Source organism: Pezoporus flaviventris, unplaced genomic scaffold (assembly GCF_033815535.1).
Source record: "Pezoporus flaviventris isolate CSIRO_AGI_PZ_B2104156 unplaced genomic scaffold, CSIRO_AGI_Pfla_v1 ptg000027l, whole genome shotgun sequence".
Classification (NCBI taxonomy): Eukaryota; Metazoa; Chordata; class Aves; order Psittaciformes; family Psittacidae; genus Pezoporus; species Pezoporus flaviventris.
The window spans coordinates 3,658,334-3,684,563 of record NW_026892575.1 but is presented as its reverse complement, the minus strand read 5'-3'; the positions used below and the strand labels follow the sequence as shown (position 1 = coordinate 3,684,563).

The window sequence follows — 26,230 nt, the reverse complement described above, 5'->3', positions numbered from 1 at the left end:
ATTAAGCCAAAGAACTTTATACCCTGGGTTGCAGTGTGACACTGAACAGGATTCTAAGATTATTGAGGGTTTTATCCTAAAAGCTTTGAAAAGGAAGGAAAATGTATGAAGTTTGCATGGCAGAGTGCATGATGAGCTAAGTGGCTTCTTAAAGACTTACTGGGCATTTGTGGGCTTCTTTCTGGAATCAGCTCCATAGTCCAATTGTTACCTGTCATTTCATTTTCCTTCCTTAGGTGAAGGTATGCAGGGAACCACATGCACTGATGGATGGTCAGGTAGATTCAGACAGTATAAGAGAAGGCTTTAACCTGGAGAAATTGCCTAAACCTATGATTGGCAGGGATTAGAGTGGCCTCCAAAATGTAAAAAAAAATAATACATATCAAGTTATTAAGATTTATTTTGCTGAAGAAAAAAGGCTTTAGTCTATTAAACAGTTATTTAAAGTCTGAAAAATAAACCTTAGAAACAAGCAAATGTGAGGTAAGGAGAGGCCTTTTTTAGGCAGTCTATTATCACTATACTAGAGGTACAGATTTGCTAATGTAATTAAGGCTCGAGTAAGAATTTTGTTTTGCAGCAAGTACAAGAGGCTGATCCTGCTGCTGAAAACTTGGGCTGTGATTTTAGTGACACCAGTCAAGTTTGCCCTCAAGTTTGGGCTCAGATCCATAAAGGGGCTTAGGTGCTTAAAATATGACTTCACTGGGATTTATTCACCTAAGCCACAGAGTGCAGTCTCTGGAATTTGACATGCTTCTTTACATGCCCGTGTTTAGGCAGCGTTCTACTTTGTGCCCAGAACAGCCCTTTTTTTCTTTCTGAAGAATGGTGCAGCTGCTCACCCGCCTGCCCTGGCCTGCATTCCGAGTAGCAGACCGTGGCGCCGGCCGGCAGTCGCCGCAGGTCAGCCGCGTTGAGCTCCTTATGCAACGGGCAGAGGAAGCCAGGCCCTGGAGCAGAGACCAGAGCAGGCGGCTCTCTGAAGTTCGGCCATCTGCAAGAGCGGGTAGATGCTGCTGGCAGGAAGGGTGGGCACCCTATGGGGATTAGAGGTGTAGCACGGATGTCACGGTGGTGTCAACGCCAGGCAGGGTTCAGAACGCATCCCCACCCTGAGGCCACGCAGCGGGTGGCTTCCCTCATCGCGCCCCATGCCCCTCACACCCCTCAACTGGACCACGCTGGACCAGGCCGTGGGGCTGACCAAGGGTAAAAATAACACCGGGAAAAGCCATTGCTTTTACCCTGGTCAGTTACCGATGCACCCAAACAGCCCTGGCACAACTGCGGCGGCGGCCAATGAGGAACCGGACAAGCAGGGTCCGCCGAACCGCTGCGCCCGCCGCCGCGCACATGTGCCCCGTGGCGGGGAAACAGCTCTTCCCTCAGCGCAGGATTTACAGCCCCAAGGGCCAAGCGAACCCTCCGCGCAGGCCTCCACCGCGACCGACTGCAGCAACGCACAAACCCCACCATTACTCGTCCCTCTCGGGGCCGCGCAGGCGAACTGAGGGAATCCCACCGTCAGGGCGGGCGGGGCGGCCGCAGGGGGGGCGGGGCCGGCGGCAGGAGGCCGAGCTCGCCGCTATAAAGGCGGAGGCGGTGGGGATTGCGGTGTTCGCCGTGTTCGCTTCGGGGCGCCTTATTGTTGTCTGCTGTAGCCCTCCCTGGCCGCTAACATGGCGCTTTCCGGCGACCCCCAGTTTAAGAAGCTGGTGGAGTGGCACAAGGCGAACTCGTCCAAGCTCGTCCTGCGGCAGCTGTTCGAGGCCGACAAGGATCGGTTCCAGAAGTTCAGGTGAGGCTGGGCTGCTCCCGCCCGCCCGCCCTCCCTCCCCCGCGGCTCAGCTAGGTAGCAGTCACACCTGCCCTCCACACCGAGCACCGTCGCCCGCCGGGCCCTCGGGCTGCCGGCACGACGGGCACTTCCGTGTGCGAGGCCCGGGACTGCTTCGGGCTGTGTAGCGCTGCCTCCCTCTGCCTCCCGCGCTCCCTCAGGTGGGCGCTGCCATAGAGCCAGGGCCTCACCGCGGGCGGGATGCGCTCTCCCGCCTCAACTGCGTCGGGGCTGGGCGTCTGCTGCGCTCCCTGTTGCATGTGCTGTCCCGGGAGAGGAGCGGGGACCGGCGGGGGAGCGAAGGAGGGAATCGCCGCTCACAGATGTAGCTGCTCTGCTCGCTGCCGCTCCCGCCGGCTTGCGGAGGGGCCAGGGAAAGACGGTCGAACCCGTTCCGGCCGCCCGCAGGCCCATGGCAGGCCGGGCACATGCGCCTGGGGCCTGCAGCTCTCTGCCGGGAGCGCGGCGTGGGCAGCGGGGCGGGTGCGGGCGGGGGAGCGCTGCCCGGCGTCCCCCGAGGAGGGCGGCCGAGCCCGCTTGTCCTTGACTCATCCTTGCAGCAGGGTACGTGCCGGGAAGCACAGCGTCGGGCTGCGGCTTGCACAGCGGCATTGTGGGTCCTCCGTTTCTCAGTCTCTCGCACCCGTGTGCTTAGTCATGATAAGCTCCGCGATAAAATCGCATGGAGCCATCCATCCATGTGCCTCTACCTGTCAGGAGTACGGTGGTGCTTATTCCTTCTCTGAGATGGGGAAGGAGAGGGCTGGTTAGCAGGTTTAGCCCTCCCTTGCTTCATGCTATCCACGTTGCAGCAGATGTATTGCAACACATTAACGTGTGAGGAGGAAGTAAGTGTGAGCAGTACGGTAACGTTCAGCAGTTTCATCCTGCACACCAGAGACTGTGTTCAGAAGTTGTGTGTGGCTCCCTTGGAGTATATAACAGCAATTTGTAACGTAATAGCATGTAGATGTGTCCCTGACTTAGTTTTAAAGTGAGCATGGGTAATGTAGATAAAGTGAGCTTCTGTTCTCAAACTTGTTGTAAAGACTTCTTGTAGTATCAAGCTTTTCAGAACTGTCCTAGATAAAGTGATTTTTCTCCCTTTTGAGCTCATTAGATAATTCTTAAATCATAATTAAACATCATATATGAAGTCCTGCACACTGGCAGATGAACCTTAGAATGTCAGTTGCATTGATGGAAAAGGTACGCTAAATTTTTGGAGTGTTGACTTCATCCGGCTTTTCTAACAGGATTTTCTATACTGTTAAAGAACTGTGTCAGTATTATACACATCTAGCTTTTCTCTATTAGAGCTAGTTCTGGTTGCAGGATTTCCTTGTATCTACTATATTTGAAGAGACTTGAATTTGGTAACATCCTTGGAACATGGGAAAGATGAAATAAACTAGCTAAATAAATCAGAAGGTAAAATGAAGCACGTTCTTACAATGTTCCTTCCTGAATGGCTTAAGTAAGTACTCCTATTGGGGATAGCACTGCATCTTAATCTCACTGGCTGCCACTTTAATCATGAAATACAAAAATACAATTGCAGAACTGGCAGCCTGGTTTGGTTTGACAGATCTGCCTGTATATATCTCACCGATTGCCACTTTGAGCCAGATCAGCAGGATCTGATGGTGGTTAACATGCATTGAAAGCCTGAGCAGTCTGGGGGACTGGCCACACGATCCTTTGTGGTTTGCACCTCTCTCTCAATGTGAAATTCATCTTTGTTAGTACATTTCAGTTAGTTCTGTTAGGTATTGTCATAAAAACATTGACTATCTTATCTTCCATTAGAAGGAAAAGAGAAATTTATGCTCACCCATGTAAAAGTGCTTCCTGATTCTGGAGAAATTAGACTGGTGTGAATAACATAATCTGAGTATTTTATATTTGAGAAACAAGTATCTAGTTAATTTTATTACAAGATCATTACACTTGGTGATTATATCCTACAGAATATAGATGGAAAATCCTCTCTTCCTGTTGTCTTTCTCAGAATTTGTATCTCCTGTTTTCCTGATTGGGAGTGTAGTCAACCCTATAAGGTATACCTTTGGCTTTCGTTGTCACCCAAATGTAAGGTCTGGTAGGAACAGTGGGTATTAACGACATGAAAAACTCCACTATTTTGACGGGGTTAGAACTGATCTGATGCAGCTGTCATAAAAGACAGTAGATAGTAGATACCTGGATGCTGATTAAGTTACTCTCAATGTAAACAGGTAGTGCAGGATATAAAGCACTATTATTATATTCCTGCTAGCTGGCTTGTCCATTATGAAGGATCAAAAAGAGCCCACAGTCCAAATAGAAAATATACTACCAGGGAATCCATGTGTAATAATACATTTAGGGATTGCATACAGACTTAGTTTGTGTTTAGCTGAGAGATAAAATCATTGAGATGCTGTGGGTGGCCTTTCAGTTAAGGACTGCATCACTTAAATGTGGATGTGGCTTACGTGACAAAGCTCTTGTTCCACCTAGGTAGTGCTACCATTAGTTGCTGCATTGCAGAATGGGTAGTGTAGTAGAATGCAACTGAGCTGCAGGGTTTAGGGCTGTTTAAACAAGGGTGGATCCCTTGGTGTAAAGGTTTAAGATGAGATTATGTTGCATGTCGTGTGCTCCACAGTGTGTGGGAAGTTAGATCTTGCAACAATTGCTTGCTTTTTTGTGTGGAACATCTTGGGATGCCATCTTTCTGCAGTTTCTTCAAATGCATCGTGATTTGAATTCAGCCAGAACTCCATGGGATACTTTGTCTTTTAGCTGTAGTGAGACAGATTTTTATATTCATATAAGTAAAATAAGAATGAATTCTAGAAGTAAGGTATATGTCAGGTAAATATAAAGACAAGATTGTAAGGATTTTGTGTTCATGGAGTAGAATACTGGGAAAGATTATTTTTCTATATTAAACTAGATGAGAATTTTAAGAGTTCTACATCTTTAAATTGAAGTAGTATTACTATAGTAATGGCCTTGAGGTATCATTAATAAAATGTGTTAAAATCTGAGAGCTGCCTGTAAATAAATTATAATTGTCTGACTTGAAGGACGTTTTCTTATGTTTCTTCTGTACTTTACCAATAAATAGCAAACTTTGCTGGTCAGAGTCTTTCTCTTGGCTAGTTGTATTCTAGGTACCCTTGTGCTGGACGGTCAGGGTTTCAGGATTACTGTTTGCAGCCCAGTGAAGAGAACAGTGATTAGCAGTTACGATACTGTTTTTCCTTCTTTGACTTGTGTTCATACCTATAAAAGAAACACTCTTCAAAGAAAGAAACAATCTTCAAAGATAGAAACACTCTTCAAAACACCTTCCTTTCCTTATTTACTGTCCCTTGTATTTTAGGACCAGAAAAAAGGCATACTACTGTGTTTTTCCCTCAAGTTTATAAAGCCACCCAAATGTGTAGGCTTTGCTGATTATTGCTGTTATTACAAGTTCAGCTTCATTCTTCCTTGGCAGAATTTTGCTTGATCTTTCATATTATATCTGTTTGGAATAGCAATTAGGGCATGGTTTGTCCCTGTGAAGTCTCTGGCATACATGGTCACTAAAATAACAGTGCATATTTCTGTGCTCAGTGTTGGGAAGGAGAAAGCAGGGGAGCTAGTGAAGAATGTGGAAGCATAGAGAATTGAGAAGCAATTTCCTCTGGCTTCTGCAAGTGGAGCAGAAGGGAGTAAGATACAAAAGGCCTTCTGTGCTTGTATAGGAGGCCTACTGAACTATTTCAAGGACTTGGGTTCTCCAGTTCAGAGTAAATGTGTATTTTGGCTGTCAATTAGTGCAAAGAAGAAATGGTCAGAAAACTGTGCTGTAAAGGACTTAGAGAGACTGTACAACTTCTCCCATGGCTACAAAGCTAGTAATACAAATGGGTTCACTTGATTTCCACTGGACTACCATTTCTGTGTTTAATCTCAGCGGTAAACCCAAAAGTGCTTGTGTTTTGAAGTGGTAGGCTATAGCTTTCAGAAGATGATTAGTAAAATAACTTGGAGACTTCCATTGGGTCAGTGAGACTGTACCATGCACAAATAGGAGTTTAATTGTGCATAGTAGTTGACAGAGTGTTTCTGTACATGATGTTGTATAGGTTTTTAAATCATGCTTGTTCAAGTTACCGTATAAAATAATGACTGTGTAGTTGTTGAAAGGACCTGTAGAAAGACAGTTTAATTTTTTAGCAGCAAAAGAATGTGGTAAGCTTTTTACCTATGATATATTAGGAAAAAAGCTAATTATTGCTAGAGAGTGCTAATGGCATAGTGAAAATAGAACAGGAATGTCCAGCTATTCATTAAATGTACTTTATTGTATTTGAACTTCCATAAGCAGAAAGTGGACACTATAATTTAGCTTATTGAAAACCATAGTCTTCAATTAAAACAGTACACTAGCAAGTCGTTTTATGAAACTCATGGGGCAAATCAGTCCCTCAGGTTATCTTTACTAACTTAGTATAATTAGATTCAAATTATTTCATAATCTGTAGAGGAGTTATCATAGTCTTGCTTTAAACAGTTTTTCTCCAGGAATTTGCGATTAAAAAACCTGTTTGTTTTGGCAGCCTGACTGTGAATACTGATCATGGGGATATCTTACTGGATTATTCAAAGAACCTTGTTACAGAAGAAGTGATGAAAATGCTGATGGAACTGGTAACTGTTTAAAATGTTGAATTAATAAAACTTCACTTTAGCCTAGTGTCTGTATTTACAACCCTTCCCTGGCTACTGGTGCAGCCAAAGGCTTAGACCAGGTAGTGCTTCCTGTTTTAAAAATGTATCCTAGCAAAAATAGCCATAGCAAAATGACTTTTCCTCCTCTTCACTTTAAAGAGAAGATAAAAGCTAGTACAGGAGATCACTGAACTGTATAGTAGTATGACAACATGAAACTGAATTATTAAGATGGATTTATTGCATCTCTGTTATTCAGCACATGTTATTTTGTAACTTCTCAAGGAAATGAACAGCCTGTATAATGCTTGCTTTACAAGAAGAAAAGTTTTAAGGTAGAATCAGGTGGGTTTTTTAATCTAATACTGTAATTTGTTTCACCATCTTATGGTAAATGTTCATACTTGATGTAGCTGGACCTTCCTAGTGCATGTTGGCTTCGTACGGTTTCTAAGAGGAATCTATTTTTATATTTTCCAGGCTAAGTCAAGGGGTGTGGAAAGTGCCAGAGAGCATATGTTCAGTGGAGAGAAGATCAACTTCACAGAGGTAAGGCTATTTCTGTCCATGGGTCTCCTCTTCAGTTGTGCTTGTATATTACAGATGGTCATGCATCTATGTAGGAAGTCTTGAAAACAACTTACTCTTTGAAATGCTGAGTGATTGTAATGCTTGCTGCACTACTTAAATGAGAAATTCTTACAGCGCTGACCAAGACAGAAGAAAATGTGCATGGCTACAGCTATTCAATCCTCCCTTCCACACATCTTAATCTTATAGATTCTGGTGGTATTTTTTTTTATTTTGTCTTATCCTACTTTCTATGAGTTAAGAAAAGTTAAGTCTTGCAGTGGGCATAGAGCAGAGTATTGCATTGCAGGCATCCTTTATATGCTTTTGCCTGATGTTGGTGATCATAAAGCTTAGTAAATTTCCTGCAAAGTTTTAGTGAGGGTTGTGGAAGACTGAGGTTTCTGGAAGACTTTGGGCTGTTGGTGCTACTTATCTTTTTGTATGTTTAACAGTAGAGACTATAAACAATCTTGGGGAAATTAGCTACCTATTTCAGTAAGAGGATGAGTATCTTGCTCTTTTTGTAGATATGAAGGTTGAAATTACAGTTACACCTTCACCAAAATATACAGAAAGCCAAATATATGTTTTCTTCTGAAATGAAAAATAGGAAAAACTGGAAACTCTTTAGTGTGATTTATTAGTCTACCTTAAAAATTAAAGGCTATTTTGTACATTTGAGGTAAATTCACAGAAATCATTATTTCCTTTGGCTTGGTTATTAACTGATGTAGCTGTTGCACAAGCTGTTGGCTTAAAATAACTCGGCAGTTGGATGTTGTATTGTTTGAGAATGCTCCATGTTTGTAAAAATGCACAGACAGATAAAGCTTCACTGAAGAGATGATTCCTTTTCTTTCTGTGTTAATGCTTTCAATTCGCACTAGCAATTCTAGCTAGTGAGAAATGGAAGTGGAAAAGAAGGTGATGTCTTAAACCTACCTGGAGAATTGTCACCTCAGATATTTTGTCTCGCTAGCCTCACGTAAAAATTGCTGCAGGGTTAGCACATCTTTGACTGTATGTTATGGAGTTACTCTTCATTGTCTACATGAGAACAGATGTAGCAGCTGAAGTCTTCTCAGAAAGATGTAATTTTCACAGAAACCACTTAAACACAGTATTAAACCATGTACTTGGCTTCTAATTCTCTGCTTTGCTACTGTCTTGATACATCAATTTTCATGTAGCAGTTACCTGCATGATGAGTCTAGAAACATCTTTTTTGTATTGGCCTGTTTCTCAGAATTAGATTTGGCTTGCTTAATTTTTCCTGTTTGTGTAGAATACCACATCAGATTGTTTTGGCTCAGGAATAAGAGCATGTGGACAACATGAAATTTGTCTGGAGACATTAAAAACAGGATACTTTCAAACAGCATGACTGAATAAACCTAAAGCAATATGATAGAAGGGAGCTCCTTAATGACAAGAGCTGAATTGTCTACTACTCTTGTTCTGTTTTAGAATGTTTTTAGCTATTTGTCTCAAGTATTTTAAGACTTGTCTGTGTTTGGTGCTGCAGGCATTGGCTGCATGGTATGTGCTTATGTGGAAATTCTTTAAAGTGCATCCAGGTGTGTCATTGCCAGGTGTTTGTCCCAGATGAGTTAAAACTTGCAGCTTGGTAAGGCACAAAGACAGTGCATTGCAGGGTATCTCATCTAACCCCTCATTATGGGACAGGTTTCTCAGTCCATCTGATATTTAGAAAATACTTCCATTTAACAGTAGACATCAGGTCAAATATGACTGCTTCTCGAAGACAGCACTTCCCTCAAGCTGGTTAGTGAGCAGGATTTATCAAATACCATTCCATGGCTGAGTTGCAGGAAAACCTTCCTCTGTTTGCTACAAATACCAGTGGGTACCCTTTGATAATTAGCAGCTGAAAGAGCTTTTTCATATTCCAAGTCAGACTCAATGATTTTTGAATTAGCATTTGGTATTTAAATCATGACTTGGCAGTTCATATTGTTTGTGTTGTCTTTGTCTCACAATGCCTCTCACTGTATCAGGGAACAATGAGGTAGAACAGACTAATTTTTAAATTTGTTCATTAGTATTGACTATCTCCTTCATCCTAGATTCAAGCTGTTCCAGTTCAGGTGAATCACAGGCCAGATTTCTATGCTTTGACTTATGTATAACTAGAGAATTAACATAAAATGGTGCATACTGGCCCTTTTTTCCCAACACAACTACCACCAATATAGCTGGTGTGTCAGTATTCAGAGAAAATTTAATTGTGAGCAATGGATAGAATAATAGGGCTACTGTATTCTGTTTTGTCAAATCCATAAGTATGTGTCTCTTCCTATATGAAATATATTACTCAGGGTAATTGAGAAAATGCCAGAGAGCTTTGGCTGCTTGTTAGAATTGATTTTCAGTGTTGTCATTGATAAGGATCAACTTCATTCTCGTATACCTGAAGCATGCCAAAGAATTAAGGTCACTGAGTACTGATTATTGCTGAATTCTGACCCCCAGTTATTAATTGCTTGTCAAGGGATCTTGAGCTTTCTTATCAATATAAACAAATAAGCTATTTGTTTACTTTGCATATTGTGTTTTGGTAAGCCCTCTGCAGTGATTCTGTGAAGTGAGAGGGTGATTTAGATAGCTGGTGATGAGTGTGTATTATACACATACATGCACATACTACTGCTTTACTAATTCCAGTGAATCTAAAGAAATTTTAAGCTGCGAAGGTCATACTGCCTCCTTGATGCAGTATCTGAGACCCCTGGGTATGATTAGGAAATAGCTTCATGAATTTTTTCCCTTTTTGTTTCAGAACCGAGCTGTGCTTCATATTGCTCTGAGAAATCGTTCCAATGTGCCAATACTTGTAGATGGGAAGGATGTTGTTCCAGTAGTAAACAAAGTGTTGGACAAAATGAAGCACTTCTGCCAGGTATAAAATACTACCATAGTTTACTTCTCATATAATTATTCTATACCTAGCCCAGTTCTTATGTGTATTGTGAAGCAGTGATTGTGGGCTGCTTCACATGAGTTACTGTGCCCTTGTTTTGATGTTAGTAACAGTTCTGGCTCAAGCATGGAGTTAGAGCTGGGATTAGTATGATTTGCTCTGTTTTCTCTGTGCCCAGTTTGGGTTTTTCTGGGTTTTGGGATTTTTTTTTGTTTGGTTGTTGTTGGTTTTTTTTTTGTTTTTTGTTTTGCTTTTGAGGGTTTTGATTTTTTTTTTTTTGCTTAATAGGCTCTCTAGATCTTGCTGTTTTCACAGTAATCTTGCACTTACTTCAGAAGACTTGAGGCATTTAGTGCCATTCAGATATTGCCTTTCTTCTTGCTAATTTTTCAGTTACTTGTCTCTGCCGAGTAGAAACTACTCTATCAATTATTGTAAAATCGGAGAGGTAGGAGTTGCCCAGTCACTTGCAATTTGATTACACTCTGCTTAAATAGTTTCTTAGACTGTTTTTATGTCAGATTCCATTATGATTCTATTCTGTTACAACTTTAGTGGTGTGAAATTTTTGTTATTCCCTAATTAAATACAGCAGTTAAGCATTATCTTCAAATATCATTAATTGGTTTTGTTTTTTTTTTGATGCTGTACATTTTTAAAATGTAGGTGTGTTGTCAGATTAGTTAAGGAAATGCTCTGAAGAACTTGGTACTCTAAAGTCAAATTTATGTGATTAATCAGTAAAAGTTCACTGGGTAGTTTTTGTGCATTTTAAACATGGCTCTGAGGAACTAACTTGGTTGATTGAGTCTTATCCAGGTGGTAGTGGCTGGTATTGCTGCCAACTCATACTTGTTAATGTATACAGAATGAGCCTGTACTGTGTTCAGCTCCTAATGAATAAATGCCAAAACCGCATTTATTATTAACTGATGCTAATTGGTCTGAATTTGGTATTTTCTTCAGATAATGCAAGAACTGAATTGGCTACAGAAATTCAGTGATGTCTTTTCCACTGTATAGTTGTTTTCACTAATTAAGATTTTGGTGGTAAATATCACTTTCCATGCAGATGTATCTCTTCTGTAAAATAAAAGTAACGTTAAGCAGGTCATTTGGAAAGATTAACAAAAGATGCTTGTTACAGTCAACTCAAGCAGATGTAATGTTAAAATATGATCTACAGGCTACAGAAATGGTATATATTAAAAATGGATTTTCTTTAAGATTTAACTTAAACATTGGCGGAGGAGAGCAGCTATCAGCATAACCAGGTGATTTGTTGTAGAGGAATTGATTTAGAATGGGGGAATGTATGTTGAAGTGTGCATGATACTAGGAAGATTAATTTTGTGATTGAACAAATTTAATGCGTAGGGTGGTACCTGATGGGCAAAATCCAGTGCAGTTTTTTGATAATTACTTAATGATTGTAATTTTGTTTGTCAGAACTCACAGTAACTATTAAAATGACAACAGTAGAGCAGAAACCTGCCCAGAAATAAATCTTAATGCAAACATACATGCATTAGAAAAGCTTTTTGAATATTTGGTTTGCCAGTAAATTGCTATCTGCATGGCTCTATTCGTTATTTTAATGTTTTCCAGTTTAGTTAGCCAAATTGCTTCTAAAGGCACTTAACCCCTTCCGCTTCTGATATTTGTTGCAAATAGTTCAATGCCCAATACTTTTCATTTTTAGCTTTATTTCTTTTGCCTTTGTCAATACTGTAATTGCTATAGCAGCCCCTACAGAGGAGAGTTTGATACTACAGTGTGCTTTTAAATACGTGCATTAGATTTCTAACCCTTAATGAAGGGTTATGTTGGCTATAACTAAATCTTGAGTTAAGAAGGTAGCTTTGTGTGTAGGCTTTAAAGTCTAGAAGCTTGAAAGTTGTCTTCAGAGACTTTCTGCAGCAGTGCCTGAAACCAGCATTTTCAGTGTTAGAATCACTAACTTTAGGTGTAAAAGAGTCATGGCAATATTCTTTGTTTCTCACAGCGAGTCCGTAGTGGTGAATGGAAAGGCTACACTGGAAAGGCAATCACTGATGTCGTCAATATTGGGATTGGTGGCTCTGACTTGGTAAGATGACTTCTATATATCTTCCGCTTGCAGTTAAGATAAAATGTATGTGTATGCTTGCAGTTAAGATAAAATTTTGTTGCTTCTATCCAGGGCCCTCTGATGGTAACTGAAGCTCTGAAACCATATTCCAAGGGAGGTCCTCGTGTTTGGTTTGTATCCAACATTGATGGTACTCATATAGCCAAAACCCTGGCTGAGCTTAAGCCAGACACTACGCTCTTCATCATTGCATCAAAGGTATGTCTCTTACAAGCACTGGAGTATGCCTTTCTGTAACTGTAAAGGATTCAGTCAGAACAGAAATGTGTACACAGGAAGATCTAGATCAGGGACTATTTCTAAACAGGTCTGTTGTGATTCATCCTGAAGTTGCAGTGCAGTCTTGTGTTGCTACTGAAATACTTGTGAATCCAGAAGTCAAGTGCTGAAAATTACTTATCCTACAAGAGAGACTATAAGCAGTTTTGTATTGTCTAGAAACATGTGTTTCTCAGTCAACACAAGTTTTCAGCTTTATTCACAATGCTTTATTTTACTGTGTGGAGTGTCAAATCCTGTGTGGTTATTTTTTTGAATTCAGGATTTTTTGCCTTATTCCTTACTCTTAAGGTTACTTCTGGTTCTTTTTCTTAAGTGCAGTGTAACTTCTTAACAGTGTTCTGGTTCTGCATTAATGTTTTTTGCATTAATTGTATGCAGTTTGGAAATCTTCATTCTGTTTTAGGGTAGTAACAGTATGTCTACACCTAAATAAATGAGCCCTTGAGCACTATATATATAATAATCTTCTTTGTTTACAAAGTGGCAAAGATGGCACTTATTTCTGAGTACAGACTACAGGCCTTCAAGTCTTGCTTTGCTATTAACTATTCTATAAACACAACTGCTCTGCCATCTTGCATTGAGGAATGCTTCTGTCAGCAGAGGAAACGTATGAAGACTCATAGTTATGTAACTTGGGTTGCCTACATTTGTAACGCACAGTAGAACCTTTTTGCTGTTGAAGACAATCTGTAACAAATGAGTGTGTGTAATACTGACCATGCTCTACTGTGGTGCTCATTATCTTATTTTCGCAATACTGCAGCCAAGCAACAACTTATGGAATAATAAAGAAACTTCACAAACTAATGCGCATGGCCACTTTGAATAATTGAGATGAACAACCACGGTTCAAAGGTTTAGAAGACTGCCAAATTGAAAGAGTAACACTTCTATTTCTGTTTGCCAAACTGTAGTTAGATAATTGGATATATTTGGAAGCGGATGAATGGCACTTTTTTGTTTCCCATAAAAGGCTTGTGTTTCATAATGAAATACTTCTGAGATGGATGAGAGTAAGTTCAGTCTGGTGTTCACCCTTACAGCTAAATTTTGATGGGTGAGTAAATCAGAATGGTTGTAGATATTTGCAAAACTGCATGACTGAACTTCTGTGCACACTTCATGAAGCAACAAAATGTTTTCCTCTAATCAGCAAAACAAAATTATGGCAGGAGTCTTGGGAGAAATGAGTGCTCTTACATGAAAAAGTAGAAATTGAAGAACAAGATAACAATCCTGTTTTGATGCTTAATTAGTTCCTTTTTAGTTGAACGGTAAAACTTTGCATTTAGTGAAAGACTAGATAATTTAGTCTCAAAGTTTTGCATAGCAGTTTGGGATAGGGAAGATAGGAAATGGGGAATAACAACTATTCTGATTTCAGATATATGTTAGTTTAAAACTAGATAGGCACATGTCACAGCCTGGCAAAATGGCACATTTTGGACTGATAAGCTTGCTTTTTTGCTGAAATGTGACAGCAGGTATCTATTCTGAATATCTACAGTTGCTCTGCTCTGATTATTGGAACATACAATGTTTTAGTAGCCTGAACTGTTCTCAGTTTTAAGTACAGTGTTTTACATACTTCTTTGTTTCCTGATGGGCAGACTTTCACCACCCAAGAAACTATCACCAATGCAGAAACGGCCAAAGAGTGGTTCTTACATGCTGCTAATGATGTAAGTCTAATATGTTTAGGTTGCATAATGGAATGCAACAGCTTTTTCTTGTGCAGTTTCTCCCTGGTCATCCTGTGTTCTTTGGAGCAGAGCCAATAGCTGCCCAGACATAAGATGTATAGATCAGCAAATACTGTATGTGTATATATATATAATATATATAATATAAAATTTAATATATATAATGTCAGTGTTTCATGGTTAGTGACAGACTGTATATCTGATCAAAGTGAAGATTAGTTTTTCATTATAAATGGTTTTTGTGCATTGTTCCCCCACATCCTGCCTGTTAAGTAATAGTGTTGCATTTGGCTCAGAGCTGGCTAATAATTTAGTGGAACCACTGATAACGAGAAGCCAAGAATATGGCGTCTATGTGGCATTACCTTCCAATTCTTGGCAAATATTTAAAAAGTTGAAATGAAGTTAACAGTTGGAGTGATCTACTGACATTTCAGTGGCAGATGGCTGTGCTATGAATAGAAACCTTGTGTCTGGTTGATTCTCTGCTATTTCTAACTTAAGAGAAAAAAGGAGAGTGTGCCTGCTCAGGTAATCAAGATGGTCTTCAACATGTTCAGTCAGGGTAGCTGTACATAGTTTGAAAGCTGGGCTTCAAAACTCTGTACTACACTACTACTGCAGACAATTCATCTTTGTCTACCCCAATACTTAATGAAAGACCAAAGTCTAAATTTGGAGCTTGAGATTTATCAGTAATATCACTTGTCTTGACCTTTTGACCCTAGTTGGAAGGGTAGTGCATGTGCAACAAACTCCATGTGCTCCTAAGTGGTGGTAGTGATGTTCTGGACTCATAACATACTCTTAAGGAAATGGTGTGCTGCTCTAATTAGTGACTGCTTCCAGAGGGCTTCATCAGAATGTTATCAGAATGTTATCTTCAGGCAGGCATGCTGCCAAATCCCACACTGAATGTGAATAAGAAAGTCAATATAATGCAAAAATTATTTGCACTTTTTGATAGTCAACAGTATTTTGTTTAAATGGTAGCAGATCAGCTTTATGAATGGAACTCCAAACAATTAGCATCCTAGATCTAACACTGTGTTTGTTTTTGTCAAGCCTTCAGCTGTGGCCAAGCATTTTGTTGCCTTGTCTACCAATGCTGTAAGTATAACAAATTTTTTTTTCTATGTACCTTTAAGATGGCCTCATTTTAAAATCCAGTAAGGAAGCCTACCTTTTAAGACACCATTACTTGAATACCAAAAGTTAGCCTTCCTCCTGAAGGAAGCATAATTTTTTTTTCTATTAAAAAAGTGCAGCACTTCTAGGGTAATGAACTCTTATCAGGACTGGACCTTTTTTGTGGACTTGTGCTTTTTCTGCTAGAGTTTTAAGTCTGAAGTCAGATCTCTTATACTTGAAACGACTGTCCTGTTATTAATGTTACCTGTAATTGCTTACATTTGTATGAACACAGTTATGTAAATATTACTCTCCTAGACTTCTCAAGTGCTGAAGTGATGCAGGTAGTTTGTGTGAATAATTTGTAGCATATGATGAGCATAATGTACCTTGATGTGGTGTTTCATGCAAAAGGATAAAGTAAAAAGACCAAAAGCTATTAGGCTGTGCAGTAACTGAAAGGCTGTCACTGTGGTGTGAAATTCCTTTCTTCCATTCTGGTTCTGTTAAATGTAAACTGAATATCAGTTCAACTCCTAACTGTTGCCATTTTGATTAGAAAATGTGTATGTCCCCGATTTTTATTTGAGATTGCTGAAGAGTGATAGTGATCTCTGAAAGGGGAAGGTACACTTCTTTTCTGATGGATGCTTTGTATTTTTCAAATCAAGGATGTAACTGGGAAATTGCGTATTTAATAGGTATCCAACTTATGGGTTTTACTTGCTAGTTGTAAAGCTTTTAAAGATTGTTGGTTTTATGTACAGTGTTCTTAATCTTTGTTGTTGTTGGGTTTGTTTATTTATTTATTTATTTACTTTTTTTATTCTAGCCTAAAGTTAAAGGCTTTGGAATTGACCCAGAGAACATGTTTGAGTTTTGGGATGTAAGTAAATGTCTAATGTTGTGTAGTAGATGTTAACTGTTAGAATAATCTAACTTGCTTCAGAAAATGCTAACTAATGTCAGGAAACTGCCAAAACACTGAAATTATAGTAGTTGTACTCTGTACTGAAACATCTGCAACTTGCAGCTAAACTGAGTACTTGCCAGCAAGCAAAACAGTCTTGTCTCTTGCCCATTCCATTAAAATCCTGTAGTCAAAGGTCTGAAGAGAAGTCTTCTGTATTCTTGGCTATCTAATCAGCTGTTGGGTAACAGGAGATACAAGTCTTGGGTTATTCCTCTGTGTAAGTAGTTATTATAAGCTGTGACATTTGATTGTGGGGGTCTACTGTATATAATCTAGGCTTGTAAATGTCAAACATCAGAAATGGGAGACTAATTTGATATTTTGTAGCAGATGTATTTTTTAAGTATATTGCCCTTGTCTTGGCCCTTATACTTAATTAGAAACAGGTTGGTTTATGCCTCATTGACTATGTACCTGACCAACTAGATTTCTAAAACTGCTGTTTAAAAATGTGTGTAGAGCCTTACCTTTTCCTAGGTGGTGTCAAAATCCTGCTGAAGCAGACTTTACCTGTAGAGGGGTGACATTAGGAAAGCAGTTAATACAAGGTGAAATTTTAGTATTAGGAAGTGAATTGGAATAATCAAGGGATCTTCAATAGATGTGGCTCAGATTGGATGAGTAGGATAAATTTAAAGTCCAAAAAATTGCATATGTAAGGATTCATTAGGGAGCTATTGTGAAGTGTAGGTTCCCTTGACCATACCATATAATATGCAGTGAATTATCACCAGAAATGCTGTTTTTGCTGAAAATAGTCTAAGCACACACTGCTGTTTCCTCATAGCTTGAGAAAGTTTGAATTTAAAAGCCTTGCACTTCTCCTGTCTAAACCGGTCTCTTGTTTTCAGTGGGTTGGTGGCCGCTATTCTCTGTGGTCTGCCATTGGTCTCTCCATTGCCCTGCATATTGGTAGGTATTCTTATGATGGTTTTTGCTTCAGAAATATAACTATAGAATACATTAATGATAGTGTCTTGTGGATCAGATTTGGTGCAAATATTATTTTACCCAACCTACTCTGAGTGGTTGGCTGTATGACGAAAATCCAATGCAATGGCAATATTGAGATTTTTACTACTGTAAATGCAGTTTTGGAAGTTATCCATACTTAAGTACAAATGGACAAATTGCATCTCCTGAGTCACTTGGGTAGCCAAAACTGCCTGTTACATGTAAAGCCATGTCAGTGTTGAAAATCAGACCTTGCAACTGATGTTCCTAAACTATTTGAGTAGTTTCTGTAAGTACATGCATACTAAACATCAAAGCTCTGTCTCCAGTTCTGCATATGAGCTCTGTTTATCGTTGTTAACTGGCTTCTCCCATTACTTTCTTTTGTCCTCAGTACTCGTTCTTCTAGGCTATAGGGCCTGATGATACAGGAGTGCTGTTTCTATCTGCAGTTGATCATGGAACAGACCCTTGAAACAAATTCCCACCTACTAGTATTGTAGCATAGGCATTTCTGATCCAGATCTCAAATATAGGGGGAGAGCAAAGATAATGTGAAAGAGCTCAAAGAACTCTGCTGTCAGATGGTGAGCAGGTTGTTTAGCAGCCTTGCATTTGTTTCCTCATCAGTTCTTTCAGATACCTAAAAGTCTGAAGCCATGTCATGTATTTCTCTAGATAAAAGCCAGAATTACCTTAAAAAAAAAAAACATTGGTTTTGGTGGCTTTGGAATTATATGATTAGGAGTTGTCATGTGTAGAAAAACTTTCGGAACAGCAAAATAAACAACATTCAGGCACTTACTGTTTTGTCTGTAATAAACTGTTCATCTCTGCTGTCAGACAGATTTGGTGCTGATGGCTGACAAGCCAGTCTGTTGGCACTTCTTACTCTTAAATCCTTCATCTCCCAAAGCTGGCTTCTGACCATAGGTAGAGCTGCTGCTTTGATTGCTAAGCACTTCATCTCCATATGAAAATCAGGATACCTGGCTTTGCAGGAAAGGATGGTGTTAAACTGCTTATTAGTGGAAATGAATATTGATTTAAATACCCTAATTAAGAAGGGTAACCTTTTTTTGAGAAAACCATATTATTTTTTCCTCAGACCAACACTGAAATCCCTGCTGTACTAGCCTTGCCCTCTTTTTCGGGGGAGTACATGTCTTTCCCACTGTGGCTGTGAAGTTAAGCGTTCAAACTTGCTGAAGACTGTGTAGCCTTTAATACATGGCTCTGTTTTCCTTCTACTTGCCCATTCTGTCTGAATGGGGATTTTAGGCAAAGGTTTTTGAAGTATGCTTCATGAAGTTGGGACTTGCTCTGAAGCTTCAGTCATAACAGCATATGGAATTACAGGATGCAGATTTCAGAAGTCAAAGTGCAGCCTTAAACTCCAGTAATAGTTGGGAGCCTTGCTGCACACAAGGAATTTTAACTGCTTTACAATTTTCTCTACAAGGAAAATAAAGTTTGAGTTGTAGTAGTAAATTCAAACTGACTTTTTCCATTTAGGGTTTGACAACTTTGAGAGCCTGCTTTCAGGAGCCCACTGGATGGTGAGTATGTGATGCCTATTTCAGATGTTTCTCTTAAGAGATGTTAGTAAGATAACTGAAGGCAGGTTGGTTTCTGAAATTCAGCTTCTTATGTCCTCTCAATGCCTTTAAAATGTCTGTGCTTGGGGAGTTCTCCCTGGATCAGAAAACAATAAAAATAATTTCAGAGTTGTGGGGAATGACAGTTGCTTTATCAAAAGTGTAATTTTCCTTTGTGTCACATAGGATAATCACTTCCACACGGCTCCGCTGGAGAAAAACATGCCTGTTCTGTTGGCCATGCTGGGGATCTGGTATATAAACTGCTATGGATGTGAAACCCATGCCCTTCTGCCCTATGACCAATACATGCACCGCTTTGCTGCCTACTTCCAGCAGGTAAGGCTCAGACAGAGTAAGTTTCAAGAAGCAAGTATGTAGATACGCTTCCATCCTGGTTCTAGAGCCTGAATGCATGTTTCTAGGTTAAAATGTTAGCAAGGGCTTAAGGAAGACTGGTGCCATGATTTGGTACAGGCTTATTTACTCAGTTAACTTAGATTTTATCCCCCCCCCCCCGACATCCATTATCTTGATGTCCATTAAGCAGCTCTATCCCTGATTTTTACAAAGTATCCATAAATAGTCAACACTTGCTGTAATTGAAGCATGTATGGAAAATTGTTCTGATACTGTGTGGTTCTGCAAGAATGGTAATACAGCCCTTACCTTCTTTTAGGGTGATATGGAATCTAATGGCAAATACATTACCAAGAAAGGCTCTCGAGTGGATTACAATACTGGCCCTATTGTGTGGGGAGAGCCTGGCACCAATGGGCAGCATGCTTTTTACCAGCTCATTCATCAAGGTAAAATAAAACTATTCACTACCTTAGTTTAGAATTCAATTCTGAATAACTACAAAGCTGGAAGAGTCTGCAGGTTTTACACTGTTTCAAAGGTTGGACTCTTATATTCCTTAGCATCACATTGCTATGGTGTTATTCATTAGTGGCTTTAGATGCAGGTTTTCACCCTACAGTAAGGATGGTGAACTAAAGATAAAACTACAAAGCTGTACTGTCACTTCCCCCTGCTGTTAATCAAAAAGCTTTTTTTAAAAAGCTTTTTACATGGCTGAGTCTTAGCTTTGAGAGTTGATTTTTTTTTTTCTAAGTCATTCATGTTGCAGGGTTATTAATGTGCCTTTTCTTACAGGAACTCGCATGATTCCTTGCGACTTCCTGATCCCAGTCCAGACCCAGCATCCAATCAGAAATGGCTTGCATCACAAGGTAATAAGTTTTTTGTCAGGGCACCCATATTACTGTAGCTGAAGGCACTGGAGCTTAGTTATTGCAGTGTGCAAGATTTCTAAATGTCTTTTTGAAACTCTACACATATGCTCTGTGAACTTTCATAATAGGGTTGAAAAGATCTTAATTATAATTACATATTTTATGTAATAGAGTTGTAGTTTTGTTTTTGAAACTGCAGCCACAGTTCTTGAGGCAGATCAGTGGTGTGGTCTGATGGCCTAAGGAGGCTGGAAAGAGTTGACCAATTAAGTATTTGGAGAGAAAACTCCTTGTAGGAATTTTTTAGTGTGAGGTGTCCCTGCCTGTGGCAGGGGGGTTGGAACTTGATGATCTTAAGGTCCTTTCCAACCCTAACTATTCTATGATTCCAGTTGTAAGGAATGGAATTCTTGCAGAGTAGAAGTAAATTCTCAGGAGGTGATGCAGCAGCATCTCTGAGGAGGTTTTCAGATCTTGTTTCAGGACAGAATTTAGTGAGTATACTAACATAGCTAGGGTGAAAGCCTTCTAGATACAGATATTTTTTTAACAAGCCCAATTTTAGTTTACTGTATCATGCAACTGAACATTTGCAGTGAACTGCTGAACAATTTTAAGTTTTGTAGGTGGAAACGTGTCCAGGTCTACTACTGAGTGCATGCTTCAGAAAAAGCATGTTTCCTCGCTAAATTTCAATCTTTTCATGATGTCAGAATTCAAATTCTATAAAACTGTTATTGTACTTCTTGTCAAGCAATACCAAGTCCAGGCAAAAGTTTTAGAAAAACATAGCTTTGCAAAAGAAGGGGAGAAAAGGTTTAATTCAACTGTAGATATAGTGTTTATGCTCAGTGTAATGAGTACGATGAAAGTACATATGAATTTGCACGCTAACATTAGGCAAGGAATAGGAGACTAAAATCTTAATTGGTAGGGATTGGTATATGGTATGCTGTGGTGGTTTTCCTTCATACAGAGTAAGTATGTCTTAGCTGGTTTCCTTTGACTAATTGTTGCACCTGGCATTCCATGCATATTACAGAATCCCTTCTTGGAAGGGACCTCAATGATCATCTGGTCCAATGTTGATAAAGCATGATCTAGATTAATGACTCAGCACCCTACCCAGCTGAATCTACAGCCATGGTGTAGCATGTGACAAAATATAGACTATGCTGGGTGAAAGAGCTGTGTGAAATCATGGCTCCTTTTTTCTCACTGCTTGTCAGTCTCATTAGGGGCAGGACTCTGCAAAACACTCCTGGTTGTCTATGGATACATGCACTGTTAAGACAGTAATCAAGTCACCTGGCACTCCAAGGTAAAAAAGCAATAGCAGGCATTATGCAGCTATAAGTATTGCACATCTTGCTGCTATAGGGTTAAAAACAAGTGCTGTAACTATAATCAAGGTCTTGGTCTAGGTTCAAGCCCTAGATATCTTTTTCCAGCTAAGGAAATGGTAGCTTGAGTTGATGTTTTTATTTCCACTTGTTAGATCCTTTTGGCCAACTTCCTTGCTCAGACTGAGGCCTTGATGAAAGGAAAGACTGCTGATGAAGCTCGTAAGGAACTTCAAGCAGCAGGACTGAGTGGAGATGCTCTGGAGAAGCTCCTTCCCCATAAGGTAACCAGGCTTTGGCATTTGACAACTTTCCTCTGACGAGCTACTGTGGTGGTGAGGGCGCTCTGGGGGTCTGATGCTCGATGGAGTTTGCTAATGGGGCAGTGCCCTCCGGTGGCTGTCAAGTGCTACTGTCTTGACAGCTGTGAAGTTTGAGTTGAAGTTTGTCAGAAAAGATCTAATCATTGGCTGTAGGATAATGACTTGTATTTTACTTCCTGTAGACCATAGTAGTCAGTAATAGTGCTTGGAGATAACATTTTGGCATTGTTTTTAATAAAACATGAAAATGATACAATTTTATGATTGAAACTGTTAGCCTTTAAAGCTTTCAGGAGTTTGTTTTTGCTGCTAATACAGCTGGTGTCATGTGGGCTGTAAGGAAAATACAGAGTTGAAGTTTCTGATATAAGTTATAGAAAATAGTAGCTAACAATGTAATTCTTGTTTTGAAAGGTCTTTGAGGGAAATCGACCAACCAATTCAGTCATGTTTACAAAACTCAACCCATTCACTCTGGGAGCCATCATTGGTAAGTAAATAGATCCTTCTGTGAATGCTTATTAAGACTTTCTGGTAAAATTAATTGATAAATCTTTTTCTGCTTATAGCCATGTATGAGCACAAGATATTTGTTCAAGGAATTATCTGGGATATTAACAGTTACGACCAGTGGGGGTAAGTATCCTTGATATGTTTCTTGTACTGTGGTATTCCTTAATCTGTCATGACTTGGAGAAAAGACAATTAAAAGTAAATGTTTTACTGATTATGAAAGTTTTTAAATGAAACAAATTTGCAGTGGATAAGTCACCATGTATCCTTGGTCAGCCATTCATAATCGTTTTGTAGATACAACTTTAACTAAGGACCTTTGTTTTATTTGATTAAGAAAATACTATGAATGCAGAAAAGAGGCAGTAATAATGAGTAAAATAGTCAAGCAAGCAGAACACATGCTCTGAGAATTGGAAAGGGAAAATAATTTCCTTTATAGAACGAAAAAAAAAAGAATTGCTTCTAGAAACATTTAGTAAGCAGTTTGAACGGCATCTGTTAAGTAAAAGACTCACTGCCTCTTAATTCTCCTATACTGGTGATAAAAGACTGTTCTTGGCAGATGTCTTCATATACAGGAACCCTAGGTCAGACTGCACCTGTGGCCAAGGTTCATGGTAGAGTTCCATGTGGAGAGCAGCAGATTTATGAGGAGTTTGTCAGTCTTAAAAATAGAAGACATAATCAGGAGCTAATCAGATTGTTTTTAATCTGTAACAGTGTAAACTGTACAACATACTGCATGAACACTTGGCAGGAGAAAGGGATTGGGAAATGAGATTTTTCAGGTGGAACCTAGTTTTATGCTGTTGGGGTATTTTGAAGAGCAAGTTTGTTCTGCAGGCCTAGAATAGCTGTTTACACTAAGCTGTCTTAAAGGCTGAAGGATTGCTTTTTGTATATATTTTTAGAGCTATGCTACCATAGCAAGTTCTTTAACTAAAATATTGCAGTAGAAAGTGTAAATGAAAGACTGACTAATAAAAGCTGATGTCTATAGACATCTATAGCTGATGCTACAAACTGAGATCAGGTGTGGGATAGGAGTAACTACAGCTTTTACTATAACACATTGAAATCCAGAATGGCATCCAAAACTATGCAATGTGGGGAAACTGTAGAACCAGCATAGTTTCTTGCAGCTGTTTGAATATCCTAGGTCCTTAGTCTTTGTGGCTGTAACTGTTGGACAGCATGCTGTAAGTTGGGGAAGGCTTCTAGGCCTGCAACTCAGCTGTTGTTTATTGTCTTGGTGCTGCAAATGAGTGTTCTGAGTGATGACAGGTTCAACAGTGAACAGTAGGAAGCTGAATGCATTCTGCATTGAGGCAGGCTACATAACGCAACTGAGTACTGAAGGGGAAAAGACTGCTTAACTCTTACAAGAGAACTCTCTCTTCAGACATCCTGTAATTTGAGAGCTGTCTGTTCAGCTAAGCAGCTGTGAGAACTCCAGCTGTTCATGAATGGCACCCAGTTGAATAATATTGTTTGATCACAGTGTTCACTCTCAAGTTACTTTCTGCTGGCACCTATTTTTAATGTCAATATCTTACAGTAAACACTGCAGGCTGTTAGCACTAATGATGTTGTTCTTTCTTCTCCTGTTTTTGTAAATGCAGAGTTGAGCTTGGAAAACAACTTGCCAAGAAAATTGAACCTGAACTGGAGTCAGATGCTCCTGTGACATCTCATGATAGCTCAACAAATGGGCTCATCAATTTCATCAAAAAACACAGAGCCTGAAATGAAAGATTTGGAGGGGATCGACAATCTAGCCACCAAACACCCAGATCTGTTGTAGTTGTGCTTTTTTAGCCACTTTTAACAAAAATCGCACTTTACAGATGTAGTGTTACTTGTTGCAGTTAATCTTGTTGCGTCAAGTATTACAAATGAAAACTAGTTTTGTGAAACCTAGAGATGGTATAGTTGCTTACTATTATTGTGGCTGTTAATCTGTAAAGTGCAGCTGATAATGTTCCCCAGTTCTTATCCCTCACTTCCTTAAAGATGATCACATACTGATAATGGAAAATAAAAGGTATGATGGATGAGTAAACCTTCTTCACTCTATTTTTAAAGTGCAGACCTAGTAACATGTGCTTCACTGTGTAAAGTTCTCTGAAGCCAAGTAACTCCTGTATCTTTGGACTAATTCTTCTGTGAGCTGGAAACTAGAATGTGTAACAGCTGTAGATTGTTCAGGTTGCATCATTTGATGCATGTGAGCAAGATAAAGACTGTTATCCAATGCTACTGTGAAAAAGAAAGCTCTCTAATCTTTGTAAAAGATCTCCTGATTTTTCTGTATGCTGTGGCACCCTATGTGTACAGCTGTCCAAAAAAAAGAAAGCTCCTGGAGTGCCAGTGATAACCAAATTTTCCAAACAGTGTTCAAGAGTTTGATGGTAAAACTTGATCACTTGCAGAAGAAATGATTTTTTGGTGTCCTCCAGAGGCAGTTTCTCTCACTCTTCTGAAATCAGCATCACTGTTCCAACAACTTAAAAAATTACTTTGTGAACAACGTGCTTATACCCTCTTTACCACTGTTAATTCACCTTTGCTAGCAGACTGGCATGCTGTGACTATTGTTCTGTAACACCTTTAATAAAGGTAAGACAAAGCATTGAAAGGAAAATGAATAGTAACTGTGGTTCTCCTACCCTGAACTCTTCGTAACAGATGCTACTCTGGCTACAAGGTCTGAGCTTGTGCCTCTTAATGCATGTCTTTATAGCACAGATTCATTGACAAATCTTGCAGATGTGGCACACTAACAACTCTACCTGCATAAATTTGAATTGCTGAACTCAGAATATTGTGCTTAGTTGCTTAGGTTTTACTCAACTATATAAAGCAATTTTCCCACATAAAACATGGTCACAAAAGAGAATCCACTAGAGGGAGGCATCTGTTTCTGTACGAGGTCTTAAACTTTATCTGTCTCTGTAAAAGCATGTGCTAATGCATGGCTTCTGCTTTTTGTAGAGGCAGGTGTGAAGCTAGATCTTCTTCTTTAGATACCCATTGTGATTTGAATGTTCAAGCCTATTGTTTCAGTCCAGTGCTGTTGTTTCACCTTGTGTCCTCCTGGAAAAGAGAATGAATCTGTGTCTATTCTGCTACTCTGTAGGCTTGGTATTGTTTCCAAAACCTGTTTTTTCCTTGCATGGAGTTTACCAATGCGAAATATAGCCGCCCACAACAGTTTGGGGTTGAAGGGACCTTGTGCATTACCTAGTCCTAACCCCTCTGCCCTGTACAGGGACACCATGTCCTAGTTGTAACACATTGTGTGCTTACCACCCTTAATGGGGTCACACTGTGATCTCCTAAGCGGGAGAGCAGCACACACATGCTGTGTAGTTTATAATGCAGCAGTGATCTTGCAGTGGCAAGACTCAGTCGCCAGCGTTGTTTCTTTAAAAAAACAGAAGCAGTTTTTCGGAAGCACTTCACCCTCGCCGACAGCGAACGGGGTCTGAGGGGTTTGCGCTCGGGTTCTGTATGGTTCAGCACGACGCCCCCCGCAGCCCCGCGCTGGGCTCCCCGCGCGTCCCCGTTGTGCTGCGGCGCGCCCCCTGGCGACGCGCGTGTGTAGGTCCGGTCAGACGTGAGAGTGCGTGCCCCGCGGCACGGCGCCTCACAGCCCTGGTCAGTGTCTGCGAAGAAGCTTTAAGGGAAGCTTCTCCCCTGCAGCCGCTGAGCGGGGGGATCACGAACAAAGTGCAAGCAGTGGGCTGCGGCTGTGTTTGGAGGATGAGATGGCATAACGCAGAAAGCTCAGGCAGCCACCAGCCGTAGTGCATCAGTTTGAATCATAGCCTGGTTTGGGTCAGAAGGGACTTTAAAGTTCATCCGGTTCCAACCCCCTACCACAGGCAGGGCCACCTCCCGATAGAGCAGGTTGCTGAAAGCCCTGTTCCCTGTCCAGCCTGGCCTTGAACGCTGCCAGGGGTGGG

The 26,230-nt window shown here is 40.2% G+C and overlaps 1 protein-coding gene across 1 annotated transcript; it reads left to right on the top strand.

Annotated features, from left to right (window-relative positions):
- The first annotated feature begins 1,563 nt into the window (after positions 1-1,563).
- Positions 1,564-24,324, top strand: GPI (glucose-6-phosphate isomerase). The gene is made up of 18 exons (XM_061458516.1): positions 1,564-1,804; positions 6,442-6,532; positions 7,034-7,102; positions 9,927-10,046; positions 12,073-12,156; positions 12,250-12,396; positions 14,094-14,165; positions 15,252-15,296; positions 16,150-16,203; positions 17,142-17,202; positions 18,760-18,803; positions 19,029-19,181; positions 19,522-19,651; positions 20,001-20,077; positions 21,579-21,707; positions 22,161-22,236; positions 22,316-22,382; positions 23,885-24,324. Exons 1-18 carry the CDS (start codon positions 1,686-1,688, stop codon positions 24,006-24,008), a joined length of 1,662 nt encoding a protein of 553 aa, XP_061314500.1. The 5' UTR covers positions 1,564-1,685; the 3' UTR covers positions 24,009-24,324.
- The last annotated feature ends 1,906 nt before the right edge of the window (positions 24,325-26,230 follow it).